Source organism: Lytechinus variegatus, chromosome 2 (assembly GCF_018143015.1).
Source record: "Lytechinus variegatus isolate NC3 chromosome 2, Lvar_3.0, whole genome shotgun sequence".
In the NCBI taxonomy this organism is placed as follows: domain Eukaryota; kingdom Metazoa; phylum Echinodermata; class Echinoidea; order Temnopleuroida; family Toxopneustidae; genus Lytechinus; species Lytechinus variegatus.
Genome location: NC_054741.1, coordinates 78,966,276 through 78,989,134, shown reverse-complemented (window position 1 = coordinate 78,989,134; position 22,859 = coordinate 78,966,276). Strand labels below are relative to the sequence as shown.

At 34.5% G+C, this 22,859-nt stretch overlaps 1 protein-coding gene across 1 annotated transcript in view; it reads left to right on the top strand.

Moving 5' to 3' along the window:
* Nucleotides 1–22,859, top strand: part of LOC121409162 (xanthine dehydrogenase/oxidase-like) — a 40,810-nt gene that overhangs the window by 12,501 nt on the left and 5,450 nt on the right. The window contains exons 7-27 of the mRNA XM_041601008.1: nt 3,463–3,534; nt 3,970–4,111; nt 6,101–6,345; nt 7,691–7,787; nt 8,526–8,635; nt 9,035–9,219; nt 10,474–10,639; nt 10,999–11,094; nt 11,816–11,933; nt 12,657–12,708; nt 13,993–14,110; nt 14,420–14,542; nt 15,016–15,243; nt 15,989–16,119; nt 17,143–17,317; nt 18,131–18,322; nt 18,512–18,660; nt 19,113–19,197; nt 21,238–21,333; nt 21,813–21,941; nt 22,424–22,498. Of these exons, the coding sequence (XP_041456942.1) occupies nt 3,463–3,534; nt 3,970–4,111; nt 6,101–6,345; nt 7,691–7,787; nt 8,526–8,635; nt 9,035–9,219; nt 10,474–10,639; nt 10,999–11,094; nt 11,816–11,933; nt 12,657–12,708; nt 13,993–14,110; nt 14,420–14,542; nt 15,016–15,243; nt 15,989–16,119; nt 17,143–17,317; nt 18,131–18,322; nt 18,512–18,660; nt 19,113–19,197; nt 21,238–21,333; nt 21,813–21,941; nt 22,424–22,498 (2,784 nt within the window). The remainder of the gene's footprint in view (nt 1–3,462; nt 3,535–3,969; nt 4,112–6,100; nt 6,346–7,690; nt 7,788–8,525; nt 8,636–9,034; nt 9,220–10,473; nt 10,640–10,998; nt 11,095–11,815; nt 11,934–12,656; nt 12,709–13,992; nt 14,111–14,419; nt 14,543–15,015; nt 15,244–15,988; nt 16,120–17,142; nt 17,318–18,130; nt 18,323–18,511; nt 18,661–19,112; nt 19,198–21,237; nt 21,334–21,812; nt 21,942–22,423; nt 22,499–22,859) is intronic.

Here is a 22,859-nt window from a genome sequence, read left to right as displayed (position 1 = left end):
AATAATCATAATTTGAGTAATATTCAAATTTAATTACTCAGAACATGCAAAAGTTATTATACAAAAGTATGTTCATAATTTTGCATCTTTCATATTGATTAAGCTAAAAAATAGCGCAAATCGTTGAAATATGCTGAAATTAGTCCAGCAATTATTCTGTGTTATGTTGGCATGCAAATATCACAAGGGTTTCCCTTTTGTTGCCCATAATTTATTCGAAATTTGCACAAGAAATTGATCCAAAACAATGCTTCTAGAGACAAAAATATAATATTGATATTTTCTTTTTGCAAAAGTCAGTCTCCTGCAAATAATAATAATCCGCATTCATGTAGCGCTTGATAGATTGGAACGACATGTCTAAGCTCTTTGTAGATATATTATTACTCCGGTTATCGGTCATTCCTGCACGCAATGTGTGCACATTCTCCACTCCTGGGGAGTAATCCAGTCAGTCACCGATGAGGCGCACACAGTACTGGACAAGCAACGATGACTTTCATATCCTACCGGGTACCCAATTAGCACTTGCAAAGGGTTTATAGCATGCATCATGGAATATCAAATCCCCATGGAATGCTTTGTCAATGATTATGATTGGGATGTTTTTGTATTCTTATAGATTTCTGAATGTATTGTGTTTGAGTTTCCTATCCTTCCTAGCACCGTAACACATCCCTGGATAGGCTTTGCCTGTAAAGCAGACGACCTATCTTTGATTGAACCCATGTGAAAGCAGAGAGACATGCATACACAGACTACATTACACATACTATGACCCATGTGACCTTTATTGAACGACATGTTTGATGACCGACTTTGATGATTGGGATGCTTTTGTATTCCTATAGCTTTTCCGAATGAATTGTTCTTGACACGCCTCATCCTTCCTGACACGCCCCTGCACTATTGATAATCCCTGATATAAAGGTTTGCTAAATAACATTCCCTGCAAGAATTTATGTTTCACATCAAATCAAGTGTAGAAACAATTCAGATTCACTGTACATTGTTGTATTGTGCTTTTATCATCTGTATTATGTACATGTAGAAAACTGCTGCATCATAACAAGGTCAAGGAGGTGATATCAGGAATGAAACTACACTGGGTTCCAAAAGGGCAATTCCATAATATGATCAACCTTTTTTGTACGTCCAACCCCCATTTTCTCAAGTCTTCACTAATCGCCCTTTCACATGGTAAAAAATTTGATATTTGAATGATTCCAGTGAAAAAAAGGCTAATTATGATTATTTAGCACATGTGAAACTACAACACGATTAGAATCACGATGCTAATCACAGTCACATTGACAATAGCAATCATCATCACAATGATGATTCAAGATTCACGTGTGAAAAGGCCCTATATAAATTGACCAAATCATGGTCCTTTGAGAACAATACTGACTGTCAAAAGAACAACAGAGACGGTTGGATGTACATATTTTATGGAATTGCCCAAATGAAACTTATCAAACTTCACAAGCACACTACCCAAATTCCACTTGGTCAAAATGAACAAAATTTTGACACAGGCTAGCTTTAACAATCTTTATGAAGCACATATCAAAAATTAAGAGATTGGTTTAATTACAAAGAAGCTGTAGCTCCTCAAATCAAGTGGTTCTGGAATACAAAGTCACAAAATGGCAAAAGAAAGACCAATGAAAATGAGATGGAATTAAACCAAATGGTCATTCTTTGCTAATGCATTATGCTTCTTCGACCTCAATAGGTGTGTTTAAAATGTTAATTTAAATTCCTGTAACTTCTTAGGGCCTTTTCACATGTGAATCTTGAATCATCATTGTAATGATGATTACAATTCATCTTTAGAATTGGACCTTTCACATCCTCACTAAAAAATTGTGAATTTAATTCAAATTCCTGGGCGAAGGCAGTATGTGTCCTTGGTGACTTGTCAATCAAAGCACTGCATCACAAATACAAACTGCAATGAGTGCATGACAGTGCTTGTAAGGTCACGTATGCTCTACCCCCAGAAAGATGTTTTGGAGGTCAAGCATTTCACACACAGAATTCGTACAGTAGTTTGAGTGAAACTTAAATGGAACTCGCCCCTGGAGTAGAATTTGAATTCATGATTTTGATTAGGGTTTGTGATTCTAGTTTGGTTTCACACGTGCTAAAAATTTGTGATTAGCCTTATTTTGCACTGGAATCATCATTCTAACTACAATTTTTTACTGTGTGAAAGGGCGCTTAGTTATTGAGGCAATCATGTAAACATGCTGATGGTCATAATGTGAATGTCAATAATCCCATTTTCATTGGTCTTTCTCTTGCGATTTTGTAACTTTGGATTCCAGAACCGATGGATTTGAGGAGCTACAGCCTCTTTGTGATTAAACAAATCTCTTAAAGTATTGACATGTGCTCTTATAGTAAAGATTGTTGAAGCAAGCCTGTGTCAACATTTTGTTCATGTTGACTATAAAGTGGAATTTGTGTCGTGGGCTTGTGAAGTTTGATAAGTTTCTTTTAGAACCCAGTTTTTTTTATCAGACTTGTATAGTTTGTAATGTTCATTGAAGGTCATTAATGTATGATTAGTGAGTGGCAGATCTCCGAGGGGAGTGTAATAACAATAGAGATTACCTGATATAAGGTCAGATAAGGATTATGATCAAAGGTTCTGCCATAAATTCATAACCAGCTCGAGGTCTTTGTGTTAAATGATGGTCCAGTTTTGGGAGCCCATAAAAATATCTGTGGGAGATAGCCTTGCTTTAAGCTACTAATCAGCAAATGATAAAGTTAGGATTTTAGACACTCAATCTGACTTGTAGTTTGTTTTTTAATTCTATTTATATTCTTTGCATTTGCATGATTTATATTATATTGAATATTTATTGGGTATATGAATGCAATAAATTAATAATGAATCTAATTTTTAATTTAAAAAACATTTAGAACATTTAAAAACAACTCAGCTAGCTACTTGGAACTAATGGCATGCATCTGTCCTAAATACTTTAACATAACATAGAGCAGGACATTATTGTTCAGATTACATTTGACTCGTTAAAAAAAAAAAAAAAAAACATGAATGAAATGTCTCATGACCAATCCATTGCATGGACTAAGCTGATCATTCTGAGGTGTTGAATTATTGTTTTATTGGCCCAAACATGGAGTAGTGTGTGTGCAGTGCTTTGTAACTGAAAGGAAAAAAACGTTAATCAAATGTATATTAGATTGGATTCTGTTTATATTAATTTTCAGCAACCATAGCTGTACATACCTTCAATATAATCCATTTAAAATTTCAGCAATATATATATTTTCTGGTCTTAATAGCCAATAGGTGTTAAAAATATGTAGAATACTGAAAGTGTCTGCCACCATTCATTAACATATTAAGTATCACATTTGTTGTAGCAACTTATTGTGATCTATTTTGTCAGGAATCTAATATTGCATCATATTTTTTTACAGGTGGTGATGGATGATGGTGATTGGAAACCGTATGATCCTTCTCAAGAACCAATATTTCCTCCTGAACTTCAAGTAAGCTTTCATTATATATAAAATGTTATCTCCAATGTAAACACCATAATGTTATCTTTTGAAATCAGTCTGGCATTGTTCGTTATTGTCATGATGATTATTCAAATCAACACCCACAACCTAAGTTAGTAGCCATAAGTATAGAATTCCGAAGGCATCAGTGTAAAGGATGACTCTCTAAAGCGTACCTATAGATACATGCATCATAGTGGTTTAAATAATAAATTCTCTGAAGTTGATCTAAAAATCACTTTCATCGCAGTGGGATTGAACATGAAAGTGGGATAGCAAATACAAAATTGATGTTGATAATATGGATCATAATAATGATGGTGAAAATGAAAATATTTTTTTTTGAAATAATTAAAAAACTCGAATAAAAATATGACTGACTTTGACAATTCTGAGATTTGATTTTTTTTCCATTTCCCAAAGACTGATGCAAAAGAATACAATAAGACTGTGACCTTTCAGAGGGGTCAATCCAAGTGGATTGTGGCGTCAACTTTAGAAGAACTTCTCCAACTCCTCGCTGCCAACTCACAGGCTCAGCTTGCCATGGGAAACACTGTAATGAGTAGGTTGTTCAAGTTGGTATATCTCAGAAATGATGTTTGAGTATGACCATTCCAAATGCAAAATGTAGACCAAAATCCTATAATGAGCGAAAACCTTTCCATCTGTCAAACAGGCAGACTCATTCATGATATATGTGAATTTGTTGATATTTTGTACTCTTTGAACTCTTTGAACTGGTCTGGATTTCATCTGATTTACTTCATTATCATTACTCAAACTTTAATAATATGAATTATATGAAAGGCTCTTGTGGCTTTGCATTTACTAAAAAATTGACTTTATGACTATTTGACATCAGTCATTAAATATGCTATATTCAATCTACAGTTCGTATAAAAAAAAAAAACAGGACAGATTTGAAAAGTCTATAAAATTTTTGTTTCAAATTATGATCTCTATATTTTGATGTCAATATGTGCTCTGAAGTCTTATCCTTCAAATGCTATTAAAATAATTTAGTTTCATTCATGCTTGAGAAAACACGGAATGTTTTTGTCTTGGGTTAAAAAGGAGGCTTGCGCCAAAATGGCATAAAATGATAAAATATGATGGTCGGACTTCTTGCTTATCAGCAGACTTCCTCTTAATCTTTTCATTATCTTTGCCATAATTTTTGAATTATCCGGTCAAAATTCATTTCCAAAACTACTTATTTGCTTGAATATTTCTGTTGTTATTCCTTTTTAGTATGTTCTCTTTTAGCTTTGAATATTCCTTCTTTAGGCAAGAACAATTTTTTAAAAACCGAAGTATGGGAGAGCGTTTTTTTTCGAATCTTTTCATTGTGTGCTACAAAGGTTATGGTGCCTTTGAACATTGGCATACTGATGGGTGGGGGCTCGGGGTGCTCCATCCCCCCCACCAATTATGACCAAGAATAAAAAGTGCAAAGAAAAATAACAGAAAACATAGAAAACGAAATATGATATCATTTTCTGAATATTATGTCAAAATCACAAAATTTTATAGTTTAATAAAAAAAGTGGAAATTTTTGCTTGCTCGCTTCACAACTTTTAAATACATTTTACCCGATCTGCCATATCTTAAGTAATTTTATTTTGTATTATGTTTTGAATGGAATGGAAATAAAAGAATTGAATTGAATCTTGCTCCTTCAAAATTGACTCAATACACCATTGCCATTGAAAGACATGAGTCTTTTCCTGTTTGCCCTGTCAAGAACATAAACTTGGTGAAGATTTCAATAACCCCTTGAAAATGGATTCATGTTTTTTAAAGGTACCATATCATAATTTGTTTCACATGGTATAAGGATTTGAATAATTACAAATTCTCACAATTAATAATCTAAATCTTCTTACTTGGGTTGACAAAAAGTCTTCTCATCTTACTTATGAAAGAAAATTCAACGGTAAAGAAGTTTAAATGAAAAACAAAATAATTCAGGTAAATAAATAAATCAGTAAATGAAATTTGACAGCATATTTTGAAAATTGTGGCAAAGATAATAAAAAGATTAAGAGAAAGTCTGCCAATTAGCCAAAAGTATCATCAAATTTCTCATTTCTGCCATTTTGGCGCAAGCCTCTTTTTGAATCCCGACTAAAACGTCCCGTGTTTGCTCAAGCATGAACAAAATTTATCTTTTAAAATGGCATTTGAAAGATAGGATCTAAGAGCATCTATTAACATCAAAATATAGAAATAATATTTTGGAACAAATTGTTTTTATAGACTTTTCAAAACTCTCCCGTTTTTTTTTATACGCACTGTATATTGAATGCTTTGTTCCCATTTTTTAGATATTAAAGTTATCAATCTTCTGCTTAATATCAACCAAACAATTTGGCAAAACATGTACTTTTGATTGTGAAGTTGATTGAATGTATGTCTTTTTGCCATAGGACCCCACTGGCACAAACAGTTAAACGTTTTATTAATTTTTATGGAGTGCTCTTTAATCGATAGGTCGGAGGAATATATCAGTGAATAATTAATAATTGTTTCTATCTCATTAATTACCAGGTGTTCGCAAGTATGAAGGTGAGCGTTTTCCTCTTCTTGTCTCACCGAACTGTGGAGTCCTAGAGCTGATGGAGGTTGTGACCTCTGATAGAGGGGTGACCTTTGGGGCAGGGGTCAGTGTGGCGCAGTTTGAAGAGCATCTAAGGAAGCTAGTAGAACGGCTTCCAGAACACCAGACCCGGTCTGCAAGGGCTATACTTGACATGCTTGGTCAATGGGCAGGACAACAGATTCGCAACATGGCAGTGAGTTCACCTTGCACTTTAAACCTGTGCATCCTGTCCTCTTGGTTTTGAAAGATCTTCATTAATACTTTATTGATAGAATATGGGAAATGAATGAATAACTAATGTAATGCATGTACAGTGTAAATGGATTAATAGATACCCAGTTTCTACTCTTGTACTTTATATCAAAAAGACATTTAAAGGTCAAGTCCTCAGAAAAATGTTGATTTGAATCAATAGAGAAAAATCAGACTAGCACAATGCTGAAAATTCATCAAAATCGGATGTAAAATAAGAAAGTTATGACATTTCAAAGTTTCGCTTATTTTTAACAAAATAGTTATATGAACGAGCCAGTTACATCCAAATGAGAGAGTCGATGATGTCACTCACTCACTATTTCTTTTTATTGTTTGAATTCTACAATATTTCAATTTTTACGAATTTGATGATTAGGACCTCCTTGCCTGAAGCACAAAATGTTAAAATAATGGAATTCCACGTGTTCAGGGAGGAATGAAACTTCATTTCACATGACAATGACGAGAAAATCAAAATATTTCATATTTCATATAATAAAATACAAAAGAAATAGTGAGTGAGTGATGTCATCAGTTCCTTCATTTGCATACCAACCGAGATGTGCATATAACTGTTTTGTGAAATTAAGCGAAACTTTAAAATGTCATAACTTTCTTATTTTACATCCGATTTTGATGAAATTTTCAGTGTTATGCTTGTTGAATTTTTCTCTTTTTATTCAAATCAAGTTTTTGTTGGGGTGGACTTGTCCTTTAATATATTTCAATTTATATGCGTACATGAATTATCACTTTGTTACAATGTTAAGAAATTAGAGTCGTATGTGAATTATGCAGCTATACCCTATACAGCATGATATTGGTACTGTTTCTAATGGTGACAGTTATAGAGGTGAAGGGAAAGGGGTCTTTCTAAAGCTTGAGCCCTTTGTCTCTTTTGATAAAGTGGTCTACTAGAAGATGGTCTAATTCTTAGACTATGCCCACCTGATCTAATATAATTACTTGGCCTAATTACCATTTGGTCCAACCATCCCATAGGTTTAACTGTCATCTAGTCCAATGCTCAGATCTTCTAATTTCCACTTTGTCAGTTCAGTATTTTGCACTTCTAGAAATGAAAATTTGGTTCATAACTGTTTATCTAATCATAACGACTAAGTAGACCATGTCAATATTAGACAAATTACGTATTTGCTTGCTGCTGTTTAGTTAAAGCAATTAGAATAATTGTAAATGTGCTTAATTGCAAATATGGAATAATAGACACGGCATGTATAGACCAAGTGGCAATTTACTGTTGAAATTACCTTGTCTTTCAGAGCATTGGTGGCAGTATAGCGGGTGCAAGTGGAATGCTGGATCTGTGTATCATCCTTATGGCAACCAACACAACAGTTACTCTTGTGAAAGCTGGAGGTATAAACAATTATCCTTAGCTTGATTTTCATTGTAATTTTAGCAGTCTAATTGTCACTTTTTATCTCATATGAAATAAGTCTGTAATAATAGATTAGCAGTAGTATCCCTCATCAACCATTTAAGTATTGTCATGATTTTATTTATTACCGTACTATTGTGTCAGTATACCTTAGTATGTCTTGCATGGATCAATCAAAATTTTTGTGGAAATTTAGGCTCAGGCCTCCTCAATTTGATATATTCTGAAAGAAAATGAAAACATTTTGTTATGAAAAAAAAGAGGACAGATTGTGTAGTTTTATTTTAGTTTAATAAGCTCACACTGAAGTAAATGACCAGAAAATTTACTTATGGTATTAAAATGTTCCTATCACTTGAATAATTTTGCATGTACTTTGTGCTCTCGCATACATGACTTGACTTATTGATTTCACTTTTACACAGAAGTTACTCAATTCTTTCAAGTAAGTTTGCTCAAATTTGTCTTGTTGATTATGATTTAGGGTTTATCATAAAACTATTTGTGGTTTATGGCCATGCATGAATCATCCCAAGTATAATTTACTCTTGATCGTACATATGCATTTCATAATAATAAAACAATTTTTTTTACAATAAACAAGAGACTTGTAAGGGTATTGTGCTCTTCAATATAAAAGATAAAAGTCCACATTTTTTTTTAAACAATACAATTGGTTGTTATGAAATTTCATCCTTTTTTTTTGCATCATACAGGAATCAGACGAACTGTGGCTTTGGACAAGGATTTTTACCCAGAATCCAATAAGTCAGTTTTAGAGAGAGATGAGATCATTGAATCCCTGCATATACCTTTCTCAGGGAAGGTGAGCATAAAAGCCAATATACTTTCTAAATTTCTAGCTAGTAATTTATCAGCATAGGTAAGATTGATAGAAAATCAACCAGCCCCAAAATGAAAAATGAGTTGGCTGAGAAGTGGCGTATTGTGCCAACATTGTGTAGATGGTCTAATGTGAAAATGCTTCATTGCCTCAGCAGAAATTTATTATAATGATCCATCTGATATGAATACTGGGCTCCTTTTTCATGTCATGTAGGAAAGAGCCACCAACAGCAGCCACTTTCAAGAATGATTTGCATTAGTAGGGTTATAGAGGGGAAAATTCAATATGGGAAGGCATAGCAGTGCTCCTATTGTGATTATAATATTCATTTCATGTTTGAAGATATTTTCCCCCTCTTTCTTTATTTTGCATGAACAGAATGAGTACTTCTTCTCTCATAAGGTGGCTGAGCGTCGTCATAACTCTCGTTCTTCAATCAGCTGTGGATTCAGGGTGACCTTTGAGTCTGAAGGTCAAAAGGTCAATGATCTATGTCTAGTGTTTGGTGCTGTTGATGATAATCCATTCATTGCTCAGAAAACATGCAATGCACTTATTGGACAGTAAGGGCATTTATTTTCTTATTTAGAATTGTAATTAAATTTGTATCAAAATTAAAGATATCTTATTTTGAATCTTATTTAGTATTTTAACATGTATTTTAGTGTAATTCCTCATCATTGTATGTAGTGTATTCCCTTTTTGTCTTGATGCGTTGCAGAGCGAGACTATAGGCCGCGCTTTTCCAATGACGGTGGCATGATAACTAAGAAAGTATATGTAATCAAATATTTCTGAACCCTAACCCTAACCTAAGGTTAAGTTTTTGAAATGTCATCATAACTTAAAATGTATATGGACCTAGTTCATGAAACGTGGACATAAGGGTAATGAAGTATTACTGAACATCCTGCCTGAGTTTCAGGTCACATGACCAAGGTAAAAGGTCATTTAGGGTCAATGAACTTTGGCCATGTTGGCGGTATTTGTTGAATTGCCATCATAACTTTGGAAGTTTATGGATATAGTTCATAAAACTTGGACATAGAGTAATGAAGTGTCATTGAACATCCCATGTTAGTTTCATTTCACATGACCAAGGTCAAATGTCATTTAAGGTCATTGAACTTTGGACATGTAAGGGATAATTGTTGAATTGTCATCATAACTGAAAGTTTATGGATAAACTTAATGAAATGTGGACATAGGGGTAATCAACAAGTAACACCGATGATCTTGCACAAGTCTTTGGTCTCATGATCAAGATCAAATGTCTTTTAGGGTCAATGAATCTAGTGTTTTTATTATTTGAATGGGGTAAATAATTATTTTAAAGTCGTTTTAAAAGTCAGCACTGCTGCTATATTGAATTGTTAAATGCAGGCGAGACTGCCAGAGGCACTCCATCTGTTTATCATTTATATTACCACAACAATTTCATTTCAGTGAAACATTTGATCTTTGAAGGATTTACAGAATTTGAGTTTTGCTGCACGTTACCATGCTAAAAGTTCATAGAGCCGAGTATTTGTCAGTGCATTTTGTTGTACTGATTTTGGGATTCGATAGCCTTGCAAATTTTAACTTCCTTATACTGAATTAAAAAAATAGACAACTCATGTGATATGATTGTTTATGAATTGTATGGTTGTTTGTGCTTCATGTTTTAGTATGTTTGCCTTGGATACAGATCTAGTATATTTCTGATGTAATTTTTATCCGACTCTATATGTCTGCTTGAACTGAATAGGTTTATTTTTTATATACGGTATATAACAATTAACTTCCAGCAATATTTTCTTTCATTATTATTCTAGAGCTTGGAACCAAAGTTTTTTACAAGATGCAATCCAGTCTGTCAATCAGGAGATTAGACCGACCCCTCATCCCTATGATGCTTCATCAGAGTATAGGAAGAGCGGTATGGTGACGTGTCTTCTAAGGTTCTATGTTCAAGTTTCACAACTCATCGACAACAACCAGGTCAGCAAATTGACATTGTTTTGAAAAGAATTTAGGGAGAGATTTTGAACACCTCTCAGCCAGTCTGAATGTGGGAGAAAGAATATAAATTGAGACAATTTTTGTTCTTCTTTTGATGCATTTTTCTATATTTTTTAATGATTCATTATATATTCCTATGAGAAATGTATGTGTGAGGATTGTATTTTGGAGAAGGGGGGGGGGAACGAGGAGGGGGACCAGCTTTAGTGATTGTACGGGACAATTCATAATACTTCAGATTTACCCTTACTTCCCACACTATAAGATTCCAACACCGAAGGAGCTCCTTTCATACACAATGTCATAACCTCAATTTTCTATGTTGTCATGGAAACTAGGCATTGACTGGTCCATTCTCTCAAGGTCAGTTGTCAGATCCCAGCATTCCTGCCTCCTACAACGATGAAGGTCCAGTCAGTACACAGATCTATCAGGTATAATCACTTTGTGTTTTTGTTGTTGTTTTCTTGTTTGTTTTGTTTTATTCAAGAGGTGGGGGTAGTGAGATTGACTCAAGATCTCAATGAGACTTTTTGATGAAATAACATGAATGTTTAGATATCTCGGATATGACTTTAAATGGAGTACCCATTCAGAAGAGTATCACCACCTTTGCAAATTAAGAACCCACTGCACTATTTGTATAAGAGTAGGAAGAAGCCCGATGCTGTGGTCTACTTGCACTCCCCCAATCAGTTATATCGGGAAGAGAGTCCTGCAGGTCACAGTGTTTCAGTTTGTTTTTTGCCTCCCGGCCACAAGTGACATCAAACAAATGTAATCTGATGGTTTTTCTATCAACTCCCTTCCATTCTCCAATTACAATGTGAAGCACGTCAAATCAGTACTCTGTGCACATTTTCTACCAAAAATTTTATGGCGTCTAAAACTTTAATTATCTACCATACAAAAGTTGCGAATCTATATAAATTAAAATTAGGTTGATAAGTAACAATGGTATTTATGATTAACAAGTTGTAGTGGTACTCGTAATGACATTTAATAAGATCAGGAGAAATTCTTAAGCATTTTGTCAGATGATCTAGCTCGTTTCACCTGAATGTGATAAAAAGAACAGGTAGTGAAGTACTTGGAAATTAATGAGTATATCATCAAGAGTGACGTCTCTGAACTAAAATTATCGTTTGCATCCAGCCTCCACCTAAAGACCAACCTGATGCAAATCCTCTTGGTCGACCTATCATTCATAGAGGAGCTCTTCAGCAATGCTCTGGAGAGGCCATCTTCAGTGATGATATACCAGTTCATGAAGGTAATAAATTCAGAGATCTTAGAAGTTGTTAGTATCAATTATTTTCATTTAATGTTAACTCAAATGGAATCTTTTGGTTTAAATGACCAAGGGGTACATTTTCTTTCGTAAATCTTTGTGAATGACAGCATTTCAGAGATAACATCCTTTTTAAATAATTCGGTAGTGAATGTGGGTTATTGATTTATTTTTTAAATAATTATGTTCAGTATTTTCATTGCAAAGGAAAATTGGAGGGTAGGTTGTATCAGTGGTTGAATTATTCACTCATTTTGATGTTGGTTGCTATATATGTACTACCAGACCTTGATCTATCTTCTTCAATTTATAATGAAGTAACATTCTTGCATCTTACCAATCCATGAATCACTGTCAAGCAATAACTGCCACTTTGACTAGACCTATATTTTATAGGGGTGTTGCAAGAATATATTTGCGATCAATCGCAAACATTCTGATGCAAATTTACAACTGATAGATTAACGTTAGCTGTAGCAAAGCAGATTAAACTTTTTGTTTCAAGGAGCAAATTAGCATTCAATCACTAATTTGCAATTAACTGCAAGACATATGATTGATTTAGGGACCAAAAATTGACTTGCAATTGATCCCTTGTTTCTTGCAACACCCCATATGTCTTATCATCTGTCAGTTAATCAAAATCTATTTCCTTTAGTTCACGGCAATGTATTAATATTTAGGATTTTGTTTGTTTTTAAACAGGAGAACTGTATTTGGCTTTGGTCCTAAGTACAAGAGCTCATGCAAAGATAATGTAAGTATACAACTTGAAATGTGGTATGAATATTAGATAATGCTATATTTATGTGTTGTGTGAATGATTTGGAAAAGCATTTGAATATTAAAGAAACAATTTTTTTAATAAAAAAAATGTGTAATAAAGTCTATTATCACCCGTATCAGACATCTGAGCTGGTCATTTACAAAACCGTATTGCCCTACATTTTCCGAAAATCGGGAAGGGTAGGTATATTGTTTGTATTTTCCTTGGTCTCAATGCGCGTATTTACTTTGCATGTAGAGACGACACAAAATATACCTTTGTATTTTCCCTGGTCTCACATCCGGCATTTTAGGATGCGTATAAAGGGATACGCTTCATAAGGATCCGCGCACCAACAATATACGTCATAATAAAGACAACGCTGGATCCGAGCGTTTGCAAGTACGTCATAATGGTAAAGTGCAGAGCCTAGACCGATATTAACATGACACAATAGAACTCTGTTTTTAAAAGAAATATCCCCATTATCATGATTTTTGCTCTAGATATCTGATTTGGATGATAATAAAAATATTGACTAGCTCTTCTTTCGGGGAACATCAAATGTATTGCCCTTAAATGACCCATATTGCCCTCGTCTAAAGACTCGGGCCAATATGATTCATTTGCTGGCAATATATTTGATGTTCCCCTCAAGGCTAGTCAGTATTATATAAGTATTATTTATGCAGCTGATATCATAGTATCAAAAGTAAAGAATGTGGTTTTACTATAAAAAAAAAAGCGTTTTATAGATTTATTCATTTAAAGAGTGTTCAGTGGGTGGAGCGCAGTGTGTCGAGGAAAGAGGGCAAGCATCTGGGCCCTATCTTTATACAAAGAGTTGTGATTGATCCGATCAACTTCAACTATATGGAAATCCATTCACGTCATAATTTTGTCTTCAGGCAATATGTGCAATGTCCTTAGTAGAGGAGTATACTAAATTGCGAAGAAAACAATGCATATGAAAATACATTTTATGTAGAAAACATTTTCAACAAACATGCATTTTCAATGTTGACAGTGTTGGCTTTCCATAGTTGTGATTGATTGGATCTATCACAACTCATAAGACCGGGCCCTGAACTACATGTTTCCCTGTCTCTTCTCTAAATGAAAATCCCTTGTTAAGTCATGCATTGAATGAGAGCATCTAGTTTTATCATCTTAGGAAGAAATCTAAGATTTTTTAAATCATAAATCATTCATGTTGTCACATATAACGTGTGCATCATTTCAAAGTAATAAAATGATTAAATAATTGAATTTCAGCTGTGTTGATGCAAGCAAGGCCTTGGCTCTTGAAGGAGTAGAAGCATACATATGTCACAAGGATATACCTGGTGATAAGTATATCCGTGATGGTTTTGAGCTGTTTGCAGCAGAGGAGGTAAGATTTCATTGTATAGGGAGGGGCATGCAGGGGTCATTTATCTGTTGGTAGAGTAAAACATGACTTCATAAACAACTGGAATATGGATTTTGAATGTATGAGCTAAATGGCTTTCTTAACATTTTCCTATCATAGGACTCTTTGACTAGTAATTAACTGCTGTATTTGATTAAAAATTAATAACCAACTTGTTAAATAAAGGAAACAAACTTATTCTTGCATACATGTAGGTATGGTTTCTTTATATTATTTCAAGTTTTGTTGATATTTTAATAATGTAAGAACTTCAACATTGTTTTACAATAGGTTCACTGTGTTGGGCAGGTCATTGGTGCTATTGTTGCTACCTCACATCGTCTTGCCAACGATGCAGCCAAACTGGTTGAAATCCAGTATGAAGACTTACATCCACGCATTTTGACCATCCAGGTGAGATGTGATGAGATAAACATTAGATTCCATAAATTCTATATTTGAATGACTTCCTTTACTTTTATTACACTTTCAAATGAATTACTCATGGGGGTTGTTTTGTAATAAGCAGTCAAAATTATTAAATTATTTGTATATCTTGTATTTGTTAAATAAGTAAGCTTCTCATTTTGTAGTTCTTGATTTAAAGCATGTTTATTGTAATGGTATTCAAGTAATATATTCAAGTCCAAATTAATCACAGGTTAAAAAAGTAGACTTCGTTCTTGATCTAATTCAAAGATGCATGGTGCAAGTCAACCATTTTGAGTGAACAAAATATTTATGAAATAAAAGGTATATGGAAGTTCATATCCATCAAAGATAATGAAATTTGGACCAAATTCAAGACATACTAACCTAATGACTCGAGTGTAAGGTCGATGACTCGTGTCTCCAATCCTGAGATATTCTTTGAATCCTCACCTCAGGATGCAATCAAAGAGGATTCTTTCTTCAAGGGTCCTAAAATAGATTCTGAGTTCAACTATGGTGACCTGGATGAGAGTTTCAAACAATCTGATAGGATCCTTGAAGGAACCTTTGATGCTGGTGGACAAGAACACTTCTACATGGAAACTCAAACATGTGTAGTTCGACCTGGAGAAGATGATGAAATGACTATCTATGCCTCCTCCCAGTCCCTTACGAATGTACAGGTAATCAAACTATTTAAAATCCATTATCGTCAGATATCATAAAGTAAAAAACGAATGAATTATAATCTGATGAGAGTCATGCTTTCAATTTTTAACCAATTTAGATTCTGTTATAAATGAACAAAAGTGAATATATATGTGTGTGTGTTCTTTATAATTCATTAATTGAATAAGAAATTAGAGTAATGTTAAGATAAACCTCATAATTAAATCCACATTATCAATGGGAAAGGCATAGTGACAATGATATTTGGGGATAAAAAATATCGTTGGGGGACAGATTTCTAAACAAATCATGATGTGAGATGCTGTCAGCATGATATTTCATTACTTTCTACCCTAATTTAGCTAATATTCACAATTCTGTTAACTTAGTTTTGAAAATGTTATACTAGCAAGAGTAACCTCCTTTGAATATAATTTAACTGTGTACCTGCATGACAGACCACAAATTATTCAAAATATTTTGTTTTATGTACAAATCCAACACTTATTTCATTAAATTAATGGGCATCACACTTTGGTCTTAAGAGATATGCAAGTCTCAATGAGTCCTTGAAGAATGTGGCAGTAGGTTCTTGAGTTATAAATATGTTGTGAAAAATATTAAGGAAAGCTGTATCAGCTCTCCCCCTACAGGCCTTTAGGGGGGGGGGGGTTAAATGTGGAGTAAAAGCTTAAATGACACTGACCATCTCTCAAACTGAAGCATGTTGTATCTTTTGATATTTTGTTTCCTGAATAGATGGGTGTAGCTAGAGTTCTTGGTGTTCCTCGTAACCGAATTGCAGTTCAGAGCAAGAGGATTGGGGGATCATTTGGAGGAAAAGAGGAAATCCTCTCACACTTTGCGGCATGTGCTGTAGCTGCCAAAATGTAAGTGCTTTGTTGTGCGTGCCATATATTCCGAGTTCAAGAGAATTTAATGCTGTGTTATGGTATTCAGCTTGAATAGATAGTCCCAATCCTGAAAGTTTTGTTTTAGCAGAACCAGTTTTATGAGAAAGAGAAGTGAGAGGTACATGCCACTCATATCATGCAAAATCACAATAGGAATAATCATGTGTAGATCACTACATTTAATTATTACATCGGGTACATGTATTACTTCAATTCTTGGGCAATTGTTTTCAACTTTTCATACCCCTCTGTAAGTTATATTACCCCCCACATCTTTCCAAGTAAACGTCTTTGTAGCTTTAAGCAACAGGCTGTCATGTGGAAATATATTCCTTACGTATTTTTTTTGCTGGAAAAATCAGAGTTTATTTGTAGGATAATTGGTGTAACACAGATAAAGCAGTGTATTGATGGCAACATTCCAAAAACAGGGCATATGTCTTAGGCATGTAGAACTGTTCCAGTGATACTTTTTGTATGTAATCTTTATTATAAAATGTTGATATAGATCCTCATTAAATGATTGGCTGAAATGTATATTGTCACCATTTATTTAGTTTAGCTAACTGGCAAATTTGAGAATGATAACTAGAAGATCTATTGACCAGTCATGATTTTGAGATGAGAATGGTTAATCAAATAACCAGGATCCACATCAATGTCTTATAAAACATACAAACATTAGAATAATTACCTGCACCTATTACCATTAAAACTGTCCAAACACCCTTGGCTGTGCATTGGGCATGGTATTACTGTTCCAAAGCATGTTAAGTAATGACTTGTGTCATTGATAATGTATATTATATGTAAAGTAATTCGATCTCGATATTTGGCAAGACACATAAAGATTTAGGTGTTTTTACAAAATGAGTAGAAAACATTAATACAGGTCTGCACTGGTGTGAATGAAACAAACAGCAAAGTAATACAATATCCCTATACACTGAGATATGCCATCGATAATAGTCATTCTGTGTATATTTATCCCATTCACAGGTTGGGTCGGTCTACACGTATCCGTTTAGACCGTACAACAGACATGCTGATGTCTGGTGGAAGGCATCCATTACATGCAAAGTATCGCGTTGGTTTCCGTAATGATGGGCGTATCCTTGCTGTTGATGCTGATCTGTACCTTGATGGAGGGTTCCTTAATGATGCCACTTCGTGGGTAATGTACACAACTTCATTCTACTTGTTCACTTTGAAATGGTCTTATTTATTATACTCAACATTCATTCCCCCAAAGTGATTTTACTGACTTGCTAGTCATGATAATTCCCATACCATATATTTTGTACGGTCTTACACAGCCTATTTATTCAGATCAACAATGTTTGACTTCTGTAAATTATTTCATTTAAAAAAAGGACATTTTAGAGTATTAGTTGCATTGACATAACTCTTTATTTCTTGTTATGTACATTACTGAACAAATTTCCCCTTTTCATCTTCTTTCTTGAACTGGATTCCCTTAAACCAGTTTAGAAGACTGCTTGCCTAGCATTCTTATCTCCATAGTTTCAAAGTCACTTAACGTAAAGCGAACTTGTTGCTACGGGAAAGCTCTCAATGCGGTCACACGTTTCACACGATTTTTGAAACCGCAGCATAGGCATTCTATACTCTGTGTGTAGTGCACCAAACATACACCCAGTCTCGTACTTTTGTGCAAACATCACTTCGCGAAGAGCGGTTGTGTCCTCTGCTTTGAACGAGGCAAGGCGATATTGGAAACCACTTCGCAAGGTGGTTTTCCAAACTGGTTTGGAAAACCACTGAAGATCGCTGCCAAGGTCGCTTTGAGTGTTCCCATTGCACATTAACTGGTTTCCATTATTGTAGTTCAAGCAAGTATATGATAATTGGGGCTTATACTTATGTAGGATCTGCACATTATGATGATAGTTGGAATATCTTAATGTACTTGTAGACAAAGCTTGTGTCAACTAATAGTAACTGTCACAATTCCCCATATTTTCAGGTAATGCGGCAAGCAACGCTTGTGTTTGAGAGTTTTTACAGCTTTGCTGGCTTCCGTGTGAAAGGTCACTGCTGTCGTACAAATCTGCCTTCTAACACTGCTATGAGAGGATTTGGTAGCCCTCAGTCCTTAGCTGTCATTGAACACATCTTGTCTGAAGTAGCCATAGCCACAGGTGTCTCACCAAGAATGGTGAGTGATTTTGTGATTGGATTGTTTTATAATCAAGAAGTGTATTGAAGAGGCAGATGATAAGATTTTTTTTTCATATTGGCAATCATTGTTCATTATGCTTAAATGGGAGTTTTATAGTTGGCTATATCACCTTTTACAATTATCTAGCTGACAAGCAAAGAGTTATTCATTTTCTTGTGATTTAAGGTGCATGAACTAAACTTCAAACCTGATGGAGCATCAATGATAGAGGGCGCTAACCCAATGGAAATGGACATCTTCAGAGAATGTTGGGATACCTGTCTTCGACTGAGTGACTATGATGCAAGGATGAAGGCTGTGGAGCAATTCAACAGGTGATTGAAGACTTATCTGATTGTTGGCCTCAATAGCTACAAAAAGTTTCACAAAGCTAATTTTGTGATTGAGATCGAGTTTGAAAAAAAAAACAGATTGTGTAACTTGAAATGATATTGAATTTGTCAAATTGGATCTACAATATATCACACAAGTATCTGAAACATTTTAGAATAATATTAGGAGGAGGTTAATAGGCCATTTTACACCAAATTTAGAACAAAATGTTGTAACAATTGATGAGATAATGAATCATGGAACAGCTAATGAATCACCATATATTGACCCATCTACTTGGAGTTTGGAAGAAACTGCAATAATAGACCTTGCTAACCAACCTTCACCCTCCCATATCCTAGTAAGGCTCAATGAAATTTCCAGCAAGTGTTATAATAGTGATTGACTGTTCATTCACTACATATTCCTGTGTTTTTTTAAATATTAATAACAGGATGAATACCTGGAAGAAACGAGGTCTTTCTATCATCCCAACCAAACATGGAATGGGCATATTCGGTATGCCTGCCCTCAATCAGGTAGGATCTGATATTTATTTTTCTCATAAACTGGCATGATTACACTAGACTTCTGGGAGTATTCCATAAAAAGACTTTTCAGATTTTTTATGTGACATAGTTTGGTTTACCATAGTGACAATGGTTCTCAACCGCAGTCGGGTATAGAAAGTAGGCCTGGGAGTAAACATCGATTGATCGAATGGTTCGATTGGCATGCCGCCAATCACTAATCGATTAGCAAAATTTACACTAATCAAATGTTCGGCAGATCCCGATTATGACATTGGGAGAACTCGAATACTCAAGTAATAATAACAAAATGACAAGAAAACAATGATGACAACGGTTTTTGAATACTTCATACAGGTTTAAAAATTATGTTACCGAGGTATTTTTTCAAAAATTATCAATGATTGTATTTTTTCAAAAATTATCAATGATTGTATCACATTCACAGTTACACACCAACATGAAAGCGCTCCGAAAATTTTTTTAATCCCATCCGACCTTGCCCTCGATACACAAAATAAGTTCATTGCGTGCACAAAACAATAAGAAAACACACAACCAGCTCATTTGAGCTGATTGGACCTTTGGATAGCCAATGAAACTTTTGGGGAAACAAAGAAGAAGCCACATGGTTACCTTATCAGGAGAGGTCATGACTTCAGAAATAAATTGACCCCTCCCCCATCTGTGTGTGTGTGAGGGAGAGAGAGAGAGGGAGAAAGATAAGGCTGGGAGCCGGAGAATTCCTTTCATGTTTCAAAACAATAATGCAACCTTTTTTCTATCCCCTCACACAATGAAAACTACATTCCAACATGCGCCGTCTTCACCGGTACTTTCTCGACTAGTCTCCAAAAATAGACCCAGTTATACATGCAGGTTGAAATGATAAAAAATCGTAATTTTAAAAGGTATTTCAAATTAAATATTTTGCAAAATATTTTTTTGAATTACATGTGTAGAATCGTGGACAGTGCCACAAGTGGGGGCGGGGACATGGTGTGGGCAAGGGATGAAATTGTTCAAGAAATGCTCCACCTGGGGTCAGTCTCAAAGAATAGTTCATGAATGAGTTGTTTACATCTTTGGGCTTTGGACTTTGGACTCGGCTGATCTGGGCTGATTCATTCATATGCAGGGGTGTGGCACTTGGAGGGATGCATGCATAATACCAGAGTACCAGCATGGATTTAGGAAGGATTTTCATTGGAACAATAAACTGAAAGTTTTAATCTCATTTCATGTAGTTTCTTTTGATATAAATATCATGGAGAAGGGGAAAAAGGTCCTACTTTCATTTATTCTAAACATGTGACTTTGATGGAGATTTCTTCATGGGGGGGGGGGGTCACCATAAAGTAGGTCAACTATTGTGACTTAAAAGACCCGATTCCAGACGAACAATCGAATCATTCGATTATTTTTTAATTGAATGGTAAAAATGACAATCGTCCCAGGCCTAATAGAAAGGATAGTGGAATCAGTATTTGGTCATCATTCACACCATTTTTATGACTCAATGTATCTCTTATAAACAAATTATCATAGACCCGTACTCAAGGTAGGAAATAACTTTGATTTTTAGGGGTTACTTTTGTTGACATACGTAGGAGTTATTGTTGATTTTTAGGGCCATTTCTTTCATTTGTAGAGCTACTTTTTGCGGAATTAGCATTTGTGCAGTCAACTCAATGTTATTCTGCCATTCATGTATGTAGACTATTGATTTCCTAAAATAGCTTCAATATTGTTTATGTTAGATATAGGGGTGAGTGCAGCCATGATGTTTGCCCCTAAACATCTTATTTGGGACATTAAAGGGGTAATTTGCGGTGTGATGAGGGCCAAATCGTCCGTTGCCTTCTTGTTATTCCTCCAGGATTTAGTAATATGTTTGGAGAAAAAAATCAAGCATTTTGTAATTTTAAATTGAAAAAACATATTACAACAATAATTAAATAATCATCTTCTAAATGAAATTCTTGTCTTTTTTTGTAGTTAAGTAGAAATTTACAATTTCTAAAATAATTGTCATTGATAATTTCATAGGGAGGAGCTCTGGTTCACATTTATACTGATGGTTCTGTGTTGATCAACCATGGTGGTATTGAGATGGGACAGGGTCTCTATACTAAACTTGTCCAGGTATGTAACAATAACAGTCATATGTTACAGGAGGCATGGCTGTCTATATCGATCTTACCCAGTTTTGTTGACTCCAAGAACTAATGAATATTCATATTTTTGAATTACATTCATGTAGATGAATGTTCAAGGGTGAAATAAAGAGACCTTAGTTTGAAATGGTAAAAACTCTTTTGGGAGGAGGGGAGTACATATTTATGGAAAAATGAATGTTCAAATTTCTAATTCATAAGTCCCATTTTGTGCATATCGATGAAAAAAAAATACGTTAGGTAATGTTTTCAATATTTTCTAGTGATTCTTTTCTGCTGTCAGGCTTAACTCCACATATACAAGCATAACTCATTTGATATCTTTGACCTTGATAAGAGTATCCACTGTAGATTGATTAATATGAATTAATTACTATCACCATCACAATCCCAATATACCTATACATGAAGCACTGACTGTACTATTTTGATGTTTTTGATGATTAGGTTGCAAGTACAACCTTAGGCATCCCTGTAAGTAAGATTCATACTAGTGATACTGCTATAGACAAGGTTCCAAATACAACAACCACAGGTGGAAGCATGGGGACTGATTTACAAGGTAGTGCTGTAAAGGTAATGTAATTCTCTTTCTTGTATTTATTTATCAGCTACCATTTAAATTAGGGAGTTCCATTTAAAAAAAAACAATCAACATTCCTGTATTTTCAAACACCATGTGTCTCCATTCTAACTTTAATTAAAGAATGACTCAAGCTGTGATAAGATTTCCATTACAACTTTCATATGAACTAAAAACGTAATTAGGTCATTCAAGGAAGTACCCACATATATATATATATGGGTCAGACATTCATACTTTTTGGAGTTGCCCAAATTTAAAAGCAGGTGTGGCTGAGACGTACAGTGTAAAAAGTTTACATGTTTGTTGTGTTTGTCTGAAAAAAATGGAAAGTTTTCTCTGGCTCTATCTAAAGTTACTGTCTTTTCAACTTTCTAACAAAGGTTAGATAATGAATTTGAAGCTGTAGGCCTGTTGGAGATATATAGATAGTCCTAGCAATGATGATTTGTTTCATTGTTTGTTTTAATTTTAGGCAGCCTGTGATGTGTTGAAGGATCGCTTAGAACCATACCGAACAGCAAATCCCAAGGGAACCTGGGAAAACTGGGTAAGGAGCCCTTATCTATATTAACACCAGATGAAGGGGGGGGAGGGTAGTTATTCCCCCACCACACAAGATACACATTTTTTCATAATCCTTATTGCATATATTGATATTGATTGTTTAAAGATCAGAATTGCATAATACTGGACATGTGTAGCTTAAATATCTTCTTATTTTTCCAAATTATTTCTGGCAAGAAATTATAGTAATTTTTTGTAAAATAGTTTGAAACAACTAGCACACACACTCTGATAGCCACCAGCATACCCAAACACAAACTTTTCTGTTTTAAATTGAAAAAGAATGTAAAAAAAAGGTACCATTTTACGTAATTATGGGCTGGCTCATTGTGAGTTATGACATC